General features: G+C 42.0%; 1 protein-coding gene across 2 annotated transcripts in view; it reads left to right on the forward strand.

Moving 5' to 3' along the window:
* Arhgef6 (Rac/Cdc42 guanine nucleotide exchange factor 6) overlaps positions 1–13,368 on the forward strand; it is a 116,069-nt gene that overhangs the window by 36,699 nt on the left and 66,002 nt on the right. For both annotated transcript variants that reach the window (XM_042667576.1, XM_042667577.1), the window contains 2 exons: positions 276–477; positions 11,374–11,444. In XM_042667576.1, coding sequence (XP_042523510.1) covers positions 276–477; positions 11,374–11,444 — 273 coding nt within the window. The remainder of the gene's footprint in view (positions 1–275; positions 478–11,373; positions 11,445–13,368) is intronic.

Genomic DNA, 13,368 nt, shown 5'->3' on the forward strand with positions numbered 1-13,368 from the left:
CTCTGGGCCTGGATGCTGTCCCTCAGCTTTTCAGCTCAATGTTAGCGCTCTACCACTTGAGCGACAGTGCCACTTCCAGCCTTTTCTATTTATGTGGTGCTGAGAAATTGAACCCAGGGCCTCATGCATGCAAGGCAAGCGCTCTACCACTGAGCCACCTTCCCAGCCCCACACATTCTTTTTAAAAATTCTTATCTTTCACTCGACTTTATTTTGCCTGAATCTATGTAATTTCTACCCATGCTTGATTTAATCTGGTGTGGTTTTATTTCTAGGCGATGACAGAGAATGGAAGTCACCAGTTGATAGTGAAGGCAAGATTCAACTTTAAGCAGACTAATGAAGATGAACTATCAGTCTGTAAAGGAGACATCATTTATGTCACTCGAGTTGAAGAAGGAGGCTGGTGGGAAGGCACATTAAATGGAAGAACAGGCTGGTTCCCTAGTAATTATGTTCGAGAAATTAAAGCCAGTGGTAAGTGAAGCATTTTTCCCCCCTTTTGGTCCATCCTGGGGCTTGAAATCAGGGCCTGGGGGCTGTCCCTTTTTGCTCAAGACTAGCACTACCACTTTTAGCCACAGCACCACTTCCGGTTTTCTGGTGGTTCTTTGGAGAGAAGAGTCCCACGGACTTTCCTGCCCTGGCTGGCTCTGAACGGTGATCCTCAGATCTCAGCCCTCACCCATGAGTCAGCGGCACCTGGCAAAATGAAAACAATTTAAAGGGTTTTTTAAAATGGCGCTTGTAGTTTCTTGGTATTCTTACTCAAAATGTTATACTTTTCATTGGTTAACAGAAACTATTTACATTTGTATGTGTATGTCAAAAATAAGACTAGAACAGAACTGGGAAAAAAAATCTGTGATTACATATTTTGAAATGAAGTTGATTTAGATATCAACGTAGCAGAAAGGTAAAAAAAAATGAAGGAATTCAAAGGACAGGCAACTGGTCCACCTTACCTAGGTCTCTCAGCCAATTGTAGCCCAAGTAATGCAGTCCACAGTCCTTCTTGCTACCCTAAGAAATATCAGGCAAATACTTTAATAAGAGAGGCCAAGTGCTAACTTACTTTTTTAGCCCTAGGCCCTTTAAGACCAGCTGCCTGAGGGCTCAGTGTGAGAGTTAACTATCTGTGGGTTATAGGAAGCTGTCTGGCTGCTTTTTTGTTTGTTTTTGTCAGTAGGTCCTGGGGTTTGAACTCTGGGCTGGGCACTGTCCCTCAGCTCTTCAGTTCAAGGCTAGCACTCTACCACTTGAGCCACTGTACCACTTCCCTTTTACTGAGTGATTTATTAGAGATAAGAGTCTCATGGACTCTCCTGCCTGGGCTGACTTTGAACTGAGATCCTTAGATCTCAGCCTCCTGAGTAGCTAGGATTACAGGCGTGAGCCACCAGCACGTGGCTTCTCAGAATCTTTTTTAAAGAACTCATTTACCCTTCTTGAGTAAGAAGGTAGATTCTAGTCATAATACTCCCCCCCCCAATAATTAAAAACAAACAAAAATCCCAACAGCAACTACACCCTCAACCTAAAAAATAAAACAAAAACTCCTCCAAAATTCTAGTACATAAAAGTAAGTCACAATACAGGTAAAACACTGTTCAATTATTGTATCTCTTTACTTTTCAAAAATATTTGCTCTAGTTAATTTTTTGAGTTAATAGCTTCTCAGTACATGATCTCTTTTGTAGATATCTTCATTACTTTTTTTTTTGTTGGTCATGGATCTTGAACTCTGGGCCTGGGTGCTGTCCATCAGCTCTTCAGCTCAAGGCTAATGCTCTAGCACTTGAGCCATAGCACCACTTCGGGTTTTCTGGTGGTTAATTGTACATAAGAGTCTCATGGACTTGCTTGCCCAGGCTGGCTTTGAACCGCGATCCTCAGATCTCAGCCTCCAGAGTAGCTTAGTTATGGCACCCGGCGGCTTTCATTACTTTTTTTTTTGCTGGTCCTGGAGCTTGAACTCAGTGCCTGGGCACTGTCACTAAGCTTTTGTATGCAAGGTTAGTGCTCTACCACTTGAGCCAGAGCTCTACTTTTGAGTTTTTGGTGGTTAATTGGAGATGAGTCTCATGGAGTTTTTCTGCTCAGGCTGGCTTCATACCCCCATCCTCAGATCTCAGCCTCGTAGGTAGTTAGGATTACAGGTGTGAGCTACTGGGGCCCAGCTTTCATTGTCTTTTTTAATACAGCTTTTTATCTTTTTTGCCGGTCATGGGGCCTGAACTCTGGCCTGGGCACTATCCCTTAGCTCTCCAGCTCAAGGCTAACTCTACCATTTGAGCCACAACACCACTTCCAGTTTTTTTCTGCTTATGTGGGGCTGAGGAATCGAACCCAGGACCTCATGCATGCAAGGCAAGCATTCTATCACTGAGCCACCTTCCCAGCCCAAATACCTCAAAATTTATAATGTCAATTAGTTAATAAAATCAGAAATTTACTGTAAAAATAAAGTATTATACAAATATAGTGGAGAGGGGCTGGGAAGGTGGCTCAGTGGTAGGGCACTTGCCTTGCATGCATGAGGTCCTGGGTTCGATTCCTTAGCACCACATAAGCAAAAAGAAAAAGCCGGAAGTGGTGCTGTGGGTCAAGTGGTAGAGCACTAGCCTTGAGCTGAAGAGCTGAGGGACAGCGCCCAGGCCCAGAGTTCAGGCCCCACGACTGGACCCCCCCCCCCCCAAAAAAACCCCAAAACAAAAAACAAATATAGTGGAGATAACAGCTCCTTCCTCTGTCCATCTCTTCCTATAATTAATACTAAACATTTTCCTTAAAGTGGGAGAGAATGATGAAAGGGTTCACACTGATGAGGGTACAATGTATTCATCAAGTGATATGTTGAACTGAAACCGCTTCATACAACCACTTAAAGATAATAAAAAAAATTCCCTAAAGGATTTAAGATTAAAAAAAACTTTCTGTGTCCTGAAACATCTCATTTATTTCTGTGTCCTGAAACATCTCATTTATTTATTTACTTAATTTATTTTTGTCAGCTGTGGGGCTTGAACTCTGGGCCTGGGCGCTGTCCCTCAGCTCTTCAGCTCAAGGCTAGCGCTCTACCACTTGAGCCACAGCGCCACTTCCAGTTTCCTAGTGGTTAATTGGAGATAAGAGTCTCATGGACTTTCCTGCCCCGGCTGGCTTTGAACCGTGATCCTCAGATCTCAGCCTCCTGAGTAGCTAGGATTACAGGCGTTTGCCACTGGCACCCGGCTTATTTTTTAGTTTTTATTTTTGCCAGTCCTAGACCTTGAACTCAGGGCCTAGGCACTGTCCCTGAGCTTCATTTGCTCAAGGCTAGTGCTCTGTCACTTGAGCCATAGCACCACTTCTGGCTTTTTCTCTTTATATGGTACTGAGGATTGAATCCAGGGCTACATGCATTCTAGGCAAGCCCTCTACCACTAAGCTATCCATATTCCCAGCCCAACATCTCATTTAATAGGATGTGTTTACTAGCACATTTATAGTTATTTATGTGTATGTAGATTTCTCAGCATTTTTTGTGGTGCATGGTAGGCAAGCACTCTACTACTGATCAACAATCCTAGCCCTTGTGGTTTTAATTACTGGGAATTGAGATGTTTCTGTTGATCCTTGAAGTGTTTTCACAGGCACTACCTAGAATTTCCTTGGGTTTAATGATTTTCACAACTGATCTTTGCCCTTTGCTACATCTTTCCACTGACAAAATCTGTTTCTCAGGCTCCATAAACCATTTTTCAGATTTAGTGTGTTGTTGTTCTTTTGGTCTTCATCTGCACAACTCAAAGGAATAGCTCTTGCTGCCTTGTTTGGAAATTCCAAGTATTGTTGGGGGAACAAATAGCCCACATGTGTTCACATTGGTAGCCCTCATTACAGTGTCTCTCGCCGTGATGTCTTGTAGTGACCTCACCACTAGTTTTAGGTAGTGCCCCAGACTGCTTGCCCTGTCTTTAGGCCCTTCCCTTCACGTTTTTCCTGTACTCTGGTTTAGAACTCAGTTTAGGACTCACATGGGAAGATTTGAGTCTGAGCTGAACATCTATATAGTCCTTAGAGACATCTAAGCTAAATATTAAGGCTAGGCCAAGCTTCAGGGGCCAGAAAGCCTGCTAGTCTGGGAAGGCAGAAAATTAGAGGTATAATAGACAGTGTATCTCATTTAACTTACTGCACTAGCTTCTTTTTAATTTTTTAAATTCCTATTATAAAGGTGATGCACGTAAGTCAGGTAAAGAATACATTTCTTCTTGGACAGTGTCACCTCTTCCCTCACTCTTCTGCCCCCTGTAGTAGTTTCTTTCTTTTTATTTATTTATTTATTTTTGTTGGTCCTGGGCCTGAACTCTGGGCCTGGGCACTGTCTCTCAGCTCTTCAGCTCAAGGCTAGCACTCTACCCCTTGAGCCACAGCGCCACTTCTGGCTTTTTCTGCTTATGTGGTGCTGAGGAATTGAACCCAGGGGTCTCATGCATGCAAGGCAAGCACTCTACCACTGAGCCACTTTCTCAGCCCCCAGTAGTAGTTTCTTAATTGATACTTTGTTCTTGACCTCTAATCTAATCTAATCTAAACTCAAGAGCTGGGATAATACTTTCAAAATGTAGGATTATGTCTCTCAACTGAGAAAGGATATCACAATAGCTAACAAGGCCTTTTAAGACTTCCCCCATTGTGTCCCTCTACCCTTTCTTCTCTCATTCCTTCTGCTTCAACCACTCTAGCTTCTTGGCTGTCTATGCCAGACAGGTTCCTATCTCTCTCACTCCTTTTTCAGTACCCTTCTCTTAAGATATCAGCAGAGCTGCCCAGCTGACCTCCTTTAACTCTGCTTACTTGCCCACTTCACAAGAGGGCTTTTCGTGATCACCCACTGCCTCTACTACCTTCCTGCTCTACTTTTTTTTATCCTTATCATTACTCTCCACCTCACATACTATACACTTGTGAATTCATTTTGTTTATGGTCTGGATCTTATCATTAAAAGTTAAAACATCAGGAGGATAAAGATTTTTGGGGGGGTTGGCTTAAGCTCAGTAAGTATTTATAAAATGAATAAACGTTGGGAAGTAATTAAAGTCTATTCAGATTAGTCACCTCTTAGGTATTTGGGTATGTTTATGACAATTCATTCTTCATGAATTCTATACTTCAAGACCTTCCAGGCTACCAGTTAAAATGTAAGTGGATAGGATAAAGTAACACACATAACACAGACAACGATCTAAGGTTTTGCTGGAGCAGTAAAGAAATGATTTGATTAACAATAACCTAAGTCAAGGGGCTTTTGCATTGGATCTTGGAAGATTCTGACTGGTAGAGGGTTAGAGGGTTAGAAAGCATGGAAATAGGAAAGCAGGGTAATAGGGGTTGAGATTAGGTGCATGATAAGAAAGACTAGAACTCTGAGGTAGACCTCTGTGAAGACAATGGCAATGGAGAGATAGCATGTACTTTGCTTTTTTTTTCTAGTGGTTGTGTCAGTTTGGATTTCAGTGAAGTGGTGACAATAACTGCTGAGTGTGTAGAGAAACCAGCAAAAGGCTCTTGTTGAGGCCAGACATTGTAGATAATGTTGGGGACTATTCTAGTTGACACTGGGGAGGAAGAAAAGTGGATGGATACTGTAGATACTGTTGAAATGTTATGGAAAAGTTTATCAATAACTAGTTATGAGGGCAAGGAAAGAGGTGACAGGAACTTTAAGTCTAGGGGTTGAGCTTGCTGGTAAAATGCCTAAGGTCATGTAGTATCATTAGCCATCCACCCATGATTGATTTCTCAGAAATCTCATCTTAGTTTCTTTACTGAAAACTGACCAGGCAAAGGAACGTAAGGTATGACTCTTACCCTCATCATACTTGTAGTTTACTGGAAGAAAACACTGAAATACACTGTGTTTGTCCAGTGATAGAGCTAAATACAAAGTACTAGGGGAAGTGGTGAGAAGAGGCTGCCTGCGTCATCCTCACAAGGAGTTCAAGGAGGGACTTGGCTTAGTGGTAGAGTGCTTGCCTAGTAGCATGTCCTGGGCTTGATTTCTTAGTACTACAGAAAAAGCCAGAGGTGGCTCTGTGTCTCAAGTTGTAGTGTGCTAGCCTTGAGCAAAAGAAGCTTAGGGGGGCTGGGAAGGTGGCTCAGTGGTAGAGCGCTTGCTTTGCATGCTCAAGGCCCTGGGTTCGATTCCTCCGCACCACATAAGTGGTAGAGCACTAGCCTTGAGCTGCAGAGCTGAGGGACAGTGCCCAGGCCCAGAGTTCAGGCCCCACGACCGGACCCAAAAAAAAAAACCAAAACAAACAAACAAAAAAAAGAAGCTTAGGGACAGTGCCCAAGCCCTGAGTACAAGCCCCAGGAATGGCAAAAAAGGAGGGATTTTCTCAGCTTTAAGCACCTTTCTATATCTACACTGCCTACCACAGTGCTTTAGATACAGGAAACACTTGACACAAGCTATATATGATTTGGAAATGGTTAGAGTGTGTCTTCTAAAGGTTTCCCTGCTAGGACTTTTGTTCCCAGTGTGAAAGTATGGAGAAATGTCTAAGAAATGGAGTCTAAGCTGGGCGCTGATGGCTCAAGCCTGTAATCCTAGCTACTCGGGAGGCTGAGATCTCAAGATCATGGCTCAAAGCCAGCCTGGGCAGGAAAGTCCATGAGAATCTTATCTCCAATTAACCACCAGAAAACCAAAAGTAGCACTGTGGCTGAAGTGGTAGAGTGCTAGCTAAAGAGCTCAGGAACAGTGCCCAGACCCCAAATTCAAGCCCCACAAGTGACCCCTCCCCCCAAAAAGAAAAAAGAAATGGAGTCTAGTAAGAGATGAGTCATTGACAGCATTTGCCTCCAAAGAGATTAATGTTGTTCCTAAGAGATACCAATTAATTTTTGTGGAGAGTAGGTTATAAAAGAGCAAATGTAGTCCCTAAATCTCACTTACTTCTTGTCTCACTATATGATCTCCCCTTCTGTGCTCATGTAATTCCCTTCCTATTTTTTTTCTGCCATATTGGGACAGCCAATGAAGCACTTCCCAGAGAAAAGGAAATGAGACCAGCCAATTTTGGACTCTTTCAGCTTCAAAAGCTGTGATCTTGATAAACATCTTTTCGTTATGAGTACCCGACTTCAAGTATTTAGTTATACTAAGAGAAAATGGACTAATAAAATGCTGAACTCTATTAACAGAGAAGACAGGAGAATGTGTGTGTGTGTGTGTGTGTGTGTGTGTGTGTGTGTGTATGTATGTTTTGGGGTTTGCTTATGTATAGTAATGAAGATGATGAATTGTTTTAGAATTGTTGGTTGGAAGTGTATTAAGTCATAGTTCCTGAAGATTTTCAGCAAGCAGTTTGGACATAGAACACTTGAAAGGGACAAAAATTGGAAGATGGAACACAGAAATGACAGTATAACAGGGTGAATAATGAAGTGTAAAATATATAGCAGATCATCAATGTCTCAAGGCAGAACGGTTATAAAGGATGAAATGGTTGGGTGGCATAGAGCTTAAGCTTGATATATGGGGTGAGGTAGGCCCAGAAGAGAGAAGAAAAATCTAAGTCATACTGATTGGTCAGAGAAAACAAAAGCCAGGACGTTTTTGTGAGTAGACTCAGTAGAATTAGTCTGGAAGGTAGCAGAATAGATAGATCATCTTGATATAATGGAAATGCCTTGTTTGGAGTTAGGCAAGCATTCAATCTTTGTTGACTTGAATTCTTTCCCACTCCAACTCTTGCCACCTCCACAAAAAAATGAGGAAGCCAAACCCCATCTAGAATGCTGCCAGGAGATGCTATGCCTTCATGCTTGTTTCATGTTTGGTATAGAAAACACTGGCAATATTCCCTTTCTTCCCATCAACTCTCTCCACTGATGTAGAAGCTCAGACAAGAAAATTTGTCTTCAAGGAGATTGAAAAAAGGATTCTGAGATGAAATGCATATTTCATAGAAATCAGATTTTCAATTTTAGCTTTTTAAATACCATGACCACAGAACTTCATGGCCATTTATGAAGTTGAATCAGGAATGGAACTGAAGAACTTTGGTGGATCTCCAGCTGCTATTTATTGGTCAAAGTGGGACACTGTGATCACTATGATGGTACTTGGGACAGTTCATACTGACAGTCTGGGTGCTGCCACCCTGATAGTACACAGCCTTCTGTAATGTTCTAAAAGCATAATAAAGCAAGCCCAGAATCATAGACCTCTTGCCCTGCAGAGTGCTGGGGCACGAGAGTGCTGTGCATTAGTTTCTTCCCTGGAGCCTGTCATTGACAAGAACACTTTGTACTCTGCTAAATGTGCCTGTGGGGAGTGGAATGTGAAGTTTTGGATTCCAGTATAGCTCTTCTCTTGAGATAAGTGACGAAAGCCCTGGAGATAGCGTCTTTTCATTCTTGGAGAGTAAGCTGATTTTTTCAGAAGATGTACAGCAGGAAAAAGCCATTCACCATAGACTATAGAAAGTAAAGCAATAGAATATTTGAATATTAAACACACCCCTCCAATCTGTACCTCTCACACCCTTTCAGTGTGCAATTGCAGTTAAAAATGCAGTAGGTCTCTGTGACCATGATGATAAAAACTTCTCAATAAGGATGACAGACTGAGCACTGGTGACGTCAAGAATTCATGTTTTGCCCAATGCTGGTGGCTCACGCCTGTAATCCTAGCTACTCAGGAGGCTGAGATCTGAGGATCACAGTTCAAAGCCAGCCCAGGCAGGAAAGTCCTTGAGACTCTTATCTCCAATTAACCACCAGAAAAAGTAGAAGTGGCACTGTGGCTGAAGTGGTAAAGTGCTTGTTTGAGCTGAAGAGCTGAAGGACAGTACCCAAGCCCAGAGTTTAAGCCCCATGACCAACTTAAAAAAAAAAAAAGAATCCACATTTCCAGTTTTTCTTGCCTCTCTCTGGATTTAGAAAGACATTGAAGAAGCATTGTACTCCTAACTTGACTTAGGGAATTGTAGCTCGGTTGAACAACTACTTAAAAATATACATACTAATACCTTAATCATTATATAAGCAACTAGAGGGTCTTTGCATCTTCAGGGTCTTTGCCCTTGTATTTCGTTAGAGTCACATACATTATAAGAGAACTAGTCATTTATACAAGTTCCAGTTCCCTTTTTAAACTCAGTCATTGCCTGCAAATCAATCTGTTATTTATACATCTACGAAATAGCTTCCAGTGCAGCGTACCAGTAACATAATAACCTCTATTGTTTTCTTTTTCTTTTTCTTTTTTTTGGGTGGGGGGGCCCGGTCGTGGGGCCTGAACTCTGGGCCTGGGTGCTGTCCCTCAGCTCTTCAGCTCAAGGCTAGCACTCTACCACTTGAGCCACAGCGCCACTTCCGTTTTTTTTTTTTCTTTTTGCTTATGGGTGCTGAGGAATTGAACCCAGGGCCTCAAGCATGCAAGGCAAGTGCTCTACCACTGAGCCACCTTCCCAGTCCCTCTTTTTCTTTCTTTTCTTTTTTCTTTTTTTGTTGGTCGTGGGGCTTGAACTCTGGGCTTGGGTGCTTTCCCTTAGCTCTTCAGCTCAAGGCGAGTGCTCTACCACTTGAGCCACGGTGCCACTTTCAGTTTCCTGGTGGTTTATTGGAGATAAAAATCTCATGGACTTTCCTGCCCAGGCTTGCTTTGAACTGTGATCCTCAGATCTCAGCCTGTTTAGTAGCTAGGATTACAGCTACCTACGCCTGGCTTCTTTTTTCATTTTTATCTTTACCTTGTTACCTAGAAAGGCTAAGGATTTTGGTAGGACTTTTAACTTTCCCTGAATTTGGTGTGGTATACTTCTAGCACTCTGAAAGCAGAGACAGGAGGACTTCCAGTTCCATTCTACTGCTGGCTGTGTAGTAAGACCCTGTGTCAAACAAAACAACAACAACAGCAACAAACTTTTCCTGGCAAAATTTCCATGTCAAGAAAATACTGACCTAAGGGTGATTGAAGACAGTATTTAAACAAATTCTGTTTTCTCCAACTGATACTGCTAAGGGTTTATTAAATCCTTCAAAAACATCTTATTACAAGGTGAATATACCTAGGTGTCAGTGGCTCTCTCATAACTGTAATCCTAGCTACTCAGGAGGCTGAGATGTGAGGATTGCAGTTTGAAGCCAGCCAGGGCAGGAAAGTCTGTGAGACTCTTATCTCCAATAAACTACTCAGAAAAACCAGGAAAGTGGTGCTGTGGCTCCAATAGTAGAGTGCTAGCCTTGAGCACAGACAGGCTCATGGATTACACCTAGGCCCTGAGTTTAAGCCCCAGGACTGGCAAAAGAAAAGAAAGCAAATATAGGAATCAATTTAGGGATTATTAAGTAACTGACTAGTTAAATTTGTTTTAAAGTACATTAAGAAACCATCCTTTCTGTTCATTATAAACCAAAGCTAGGATGGAGCTTTTAGACTTCATATTTTAATTCCCTGGGAGTACCACAAAGATACTTCATGTCCAGAGGAAAAAATGATTGCCACTAGATTTCTTTTTGTCTTGTCATCATCAACAGGCAATAGAAATCTAGATGCTAGCAAAATGTGGACAGAATCAAGTGAATTGGAAAGGGGTCTTTAACACGAACAGAAGAGTAGGCATTCTCACGTTTATGTTTGTGTGACACTGCTTTTGTTATTTTATGCCAAACAACCTATGAAAATTCTTCTTGATATTGACTCCTTCTTGGCCATTAATTGAATTAACCAATTAACTGAATTGACCAATCTTTTCAGTGCCTTACAAACGCTATAGAAAAGGTCTGTGTTTTCGTGAGTGTGTGCATGCCAGTCCAAAACTCAGCCTGAGCACTATCCTGTAGCTTTTTTGCTCAAGGCTAGTGCTCTACTACTTCTAGCCACGGCTCCACTTCTGGGGCAGATAAGAGTCTCAAGGCTTTCTTGCCTAGGCTGGATTTGAAACACGATCCTCAGATCTCAGCCTCTTAAGTAGCTAGGATTACAGGCGTGAGCCACCTGTGCCTGGTTTTCTTTTCTCTTTTTTTCCTTTTTTTTCATCTCCCTTCCCTTCATGTCTGTCGCCTCCCCTCCTTTCTCACTTTTCCCTCTGTCTAGAAGCAAACTAGAGTAAAGAAACCCTTACTGGGAAGGAAACTCTCACCCTCACCCTGACACTGATTTTCCATGGCTGGATTCCTTAGCCTGCTCTATCCTCAAAATTAAAGGGTCTAGATGAGAAGAACTTTGACTTATGGTTTAGTAAACTGGTAATTTCACTTGTTTAGCAATGAGCATTTCCCTTGATCCTGACATTTGGAATCATTACAGGATGTTATACAATGTTCCTCATAGAGTTGAATGATATTCACATTATTTAATGTCTTTTTCACAGAGAGACCTCTCTCCCCCAAGGCTGTCAAAGGATTTGAAACCGCTCCACTTACCAAGAATTATTATACTGTGGTGAGTGTTCAGATGATGAACACAAATTTCTTTCTTTTTTAAAATGAATGATCAAGTCTAATTTATTAAGGATAAATGGTAGGAAAAAATGGTTAATGTGATCCATGATGTCCACAGACAGGTTCCTTTAAAGTTGTATGTAAAGAGAAACTGTTATTAAACATTTGCTTTATTTTTCTGTGGAATTAAGCATTAGTCTATAGTTGTTGTTTTTTCTCTAGTGCCTTCCAAATATTAGCACAGTTAATAATATCACCTTACCAGTAATAATCTAGGTCCCAGTGGTTATATCCATATATAGGTTGTTCAGGTGATCAGGAACTCTTTTAATTGACTTTTTTAGATTTCAGTTCTTGGTTCTATCTTCAAATTTGAACGAGCTGAGAGTCTCCTACTGTCCCCACAAAGAAATTAACAGCAAACAGAGTCCAATTTTTAGGTATAATTACAAGTATCTTGACCAAATAAACTCTGTAGCCATTAAAACACCAGGCTGAGAGGTGCTGAGTTTATCTGTGTGTCAGATTTTGCCATGTAAGCCAATCTAGCCAACACCAACCCCCATTTCATAATTGGAGCCCAGAACAAAACTGTCCTGAGGCCTATGGTGGGGGGGGAGGAGAGGGGGGCGGCGTTGTACAAAGGCCTCAGTTTCTCTGACAGGATCAGCTCCACTTTATCAAGGATCTAGTGATAGGGGGCCCACAGGTGCCAGTGGCTGACTTCTTGGCTGCCTAGTGATGGTGGGCAGCTGGCTTAGGAGCGTCACCGTGTCTTCCTCCCCAGCTGGCAATGAAAGTCAACTCGTCAAAATTTTCTTGATAGTAGATGGTAACTCCAGTTGTCAGATCTTGAATATATTGAGGAGACACAAAAAGGAAGGACTGGATAAAACTGCATTACAAGTCTCTAAATCCATTAGCATTATAGTGGCACTCCTCAAATTTAGCGTGTGTGTGTGTGTGTGTGTGTATGTGTGTGTGTGTGTGTGTGTGTGTGTGTGTGTTGGTATGCTGGTAATAGAACTTAAACTCAGGGCCTCTTGTGCTCTCTCTCTCTCTCTCTCTCTCTCTCTCTCAGCTTTTTTCCACTCCTGGCTGGCACTCTCCCACTTGAGCCATACTTGCAGTCAGGCTTTTTTGTCTGGTTAATTGGAGATAAGTCTTCAGCTTTTATGCCAGGGCCAGCTTTGAACATTGATTGTCAGATCTCAGCTTCCTGAATAGCATTCTTTTTGTTTGTTTGTTTTTATTGAGATTAGGTGATTACATAAATTTCACAAGTTTCACAGTATTGTGGAATAGTGATACTTAAAGTCACAAACACATTTTAACTTTCACAAGGCAAATTGTCATTATCATGGTCTATAAAGTTTGTGAACTCTATGAGCTTTTTTTTTTTTTTTTTTTGGGTCCAGTCGTGAGGCCTGAACTCTGGGCCTGGGCACTGTCCCTCAGCTCTTCAGCTCTACCACTTGAGCCACAGCGCCACTTCCGGCTTTTTTCTTTTGGCTTATGTGGTGCTGAGGAATTGAACCCAGGGCCTCAGGCATGTAAGGCAAGCGCTCTACCACTGAGCCACCTTCCCAGCCCCCCTATGAGCTTTGACAATACAATTATTTCTTCCACATCAGGTGATATTAACATTTCTTTCCTTTTGCTTAGGGTTAGCTGTTCCCTCTTTCCCTCTCATTCCTCCACTCCCATCACTGTCTTTAGGTTTCCTAGTTCATTTTCATCAATGTCCAGTGCAGCTGATGGGCCCCTCTGCTAAATTGCATTCTTAAGCATGTCTGGAAGGTTTGTATCTACCATACGGACAAACCCAAAGGTAACATAAAGATTCAGAACAAGGCCTATAAGGCAACAGTGAAAGTGAAATTGTTTGATATGCAGGTACTATGATGAAATCAAACAGTTAGACC

Source organism: Dipodomys spectabilis, unplaced genomic scaffold, assembly GCF_019054845.1.
Source record: "Dipodomys spectabilis isolate Male_0828 unplaced genomic scaffold, ASM1905484v1 ptg000414l, whole genome shotgun sequence".
Taxonomy (NCBI): domain Eukaryota; kingdom Metazoa; phylum Chordata; class Mammalia; order Rodentia; family Heteromyidae; genus Dipodomys; species Dipodomys spectabilis.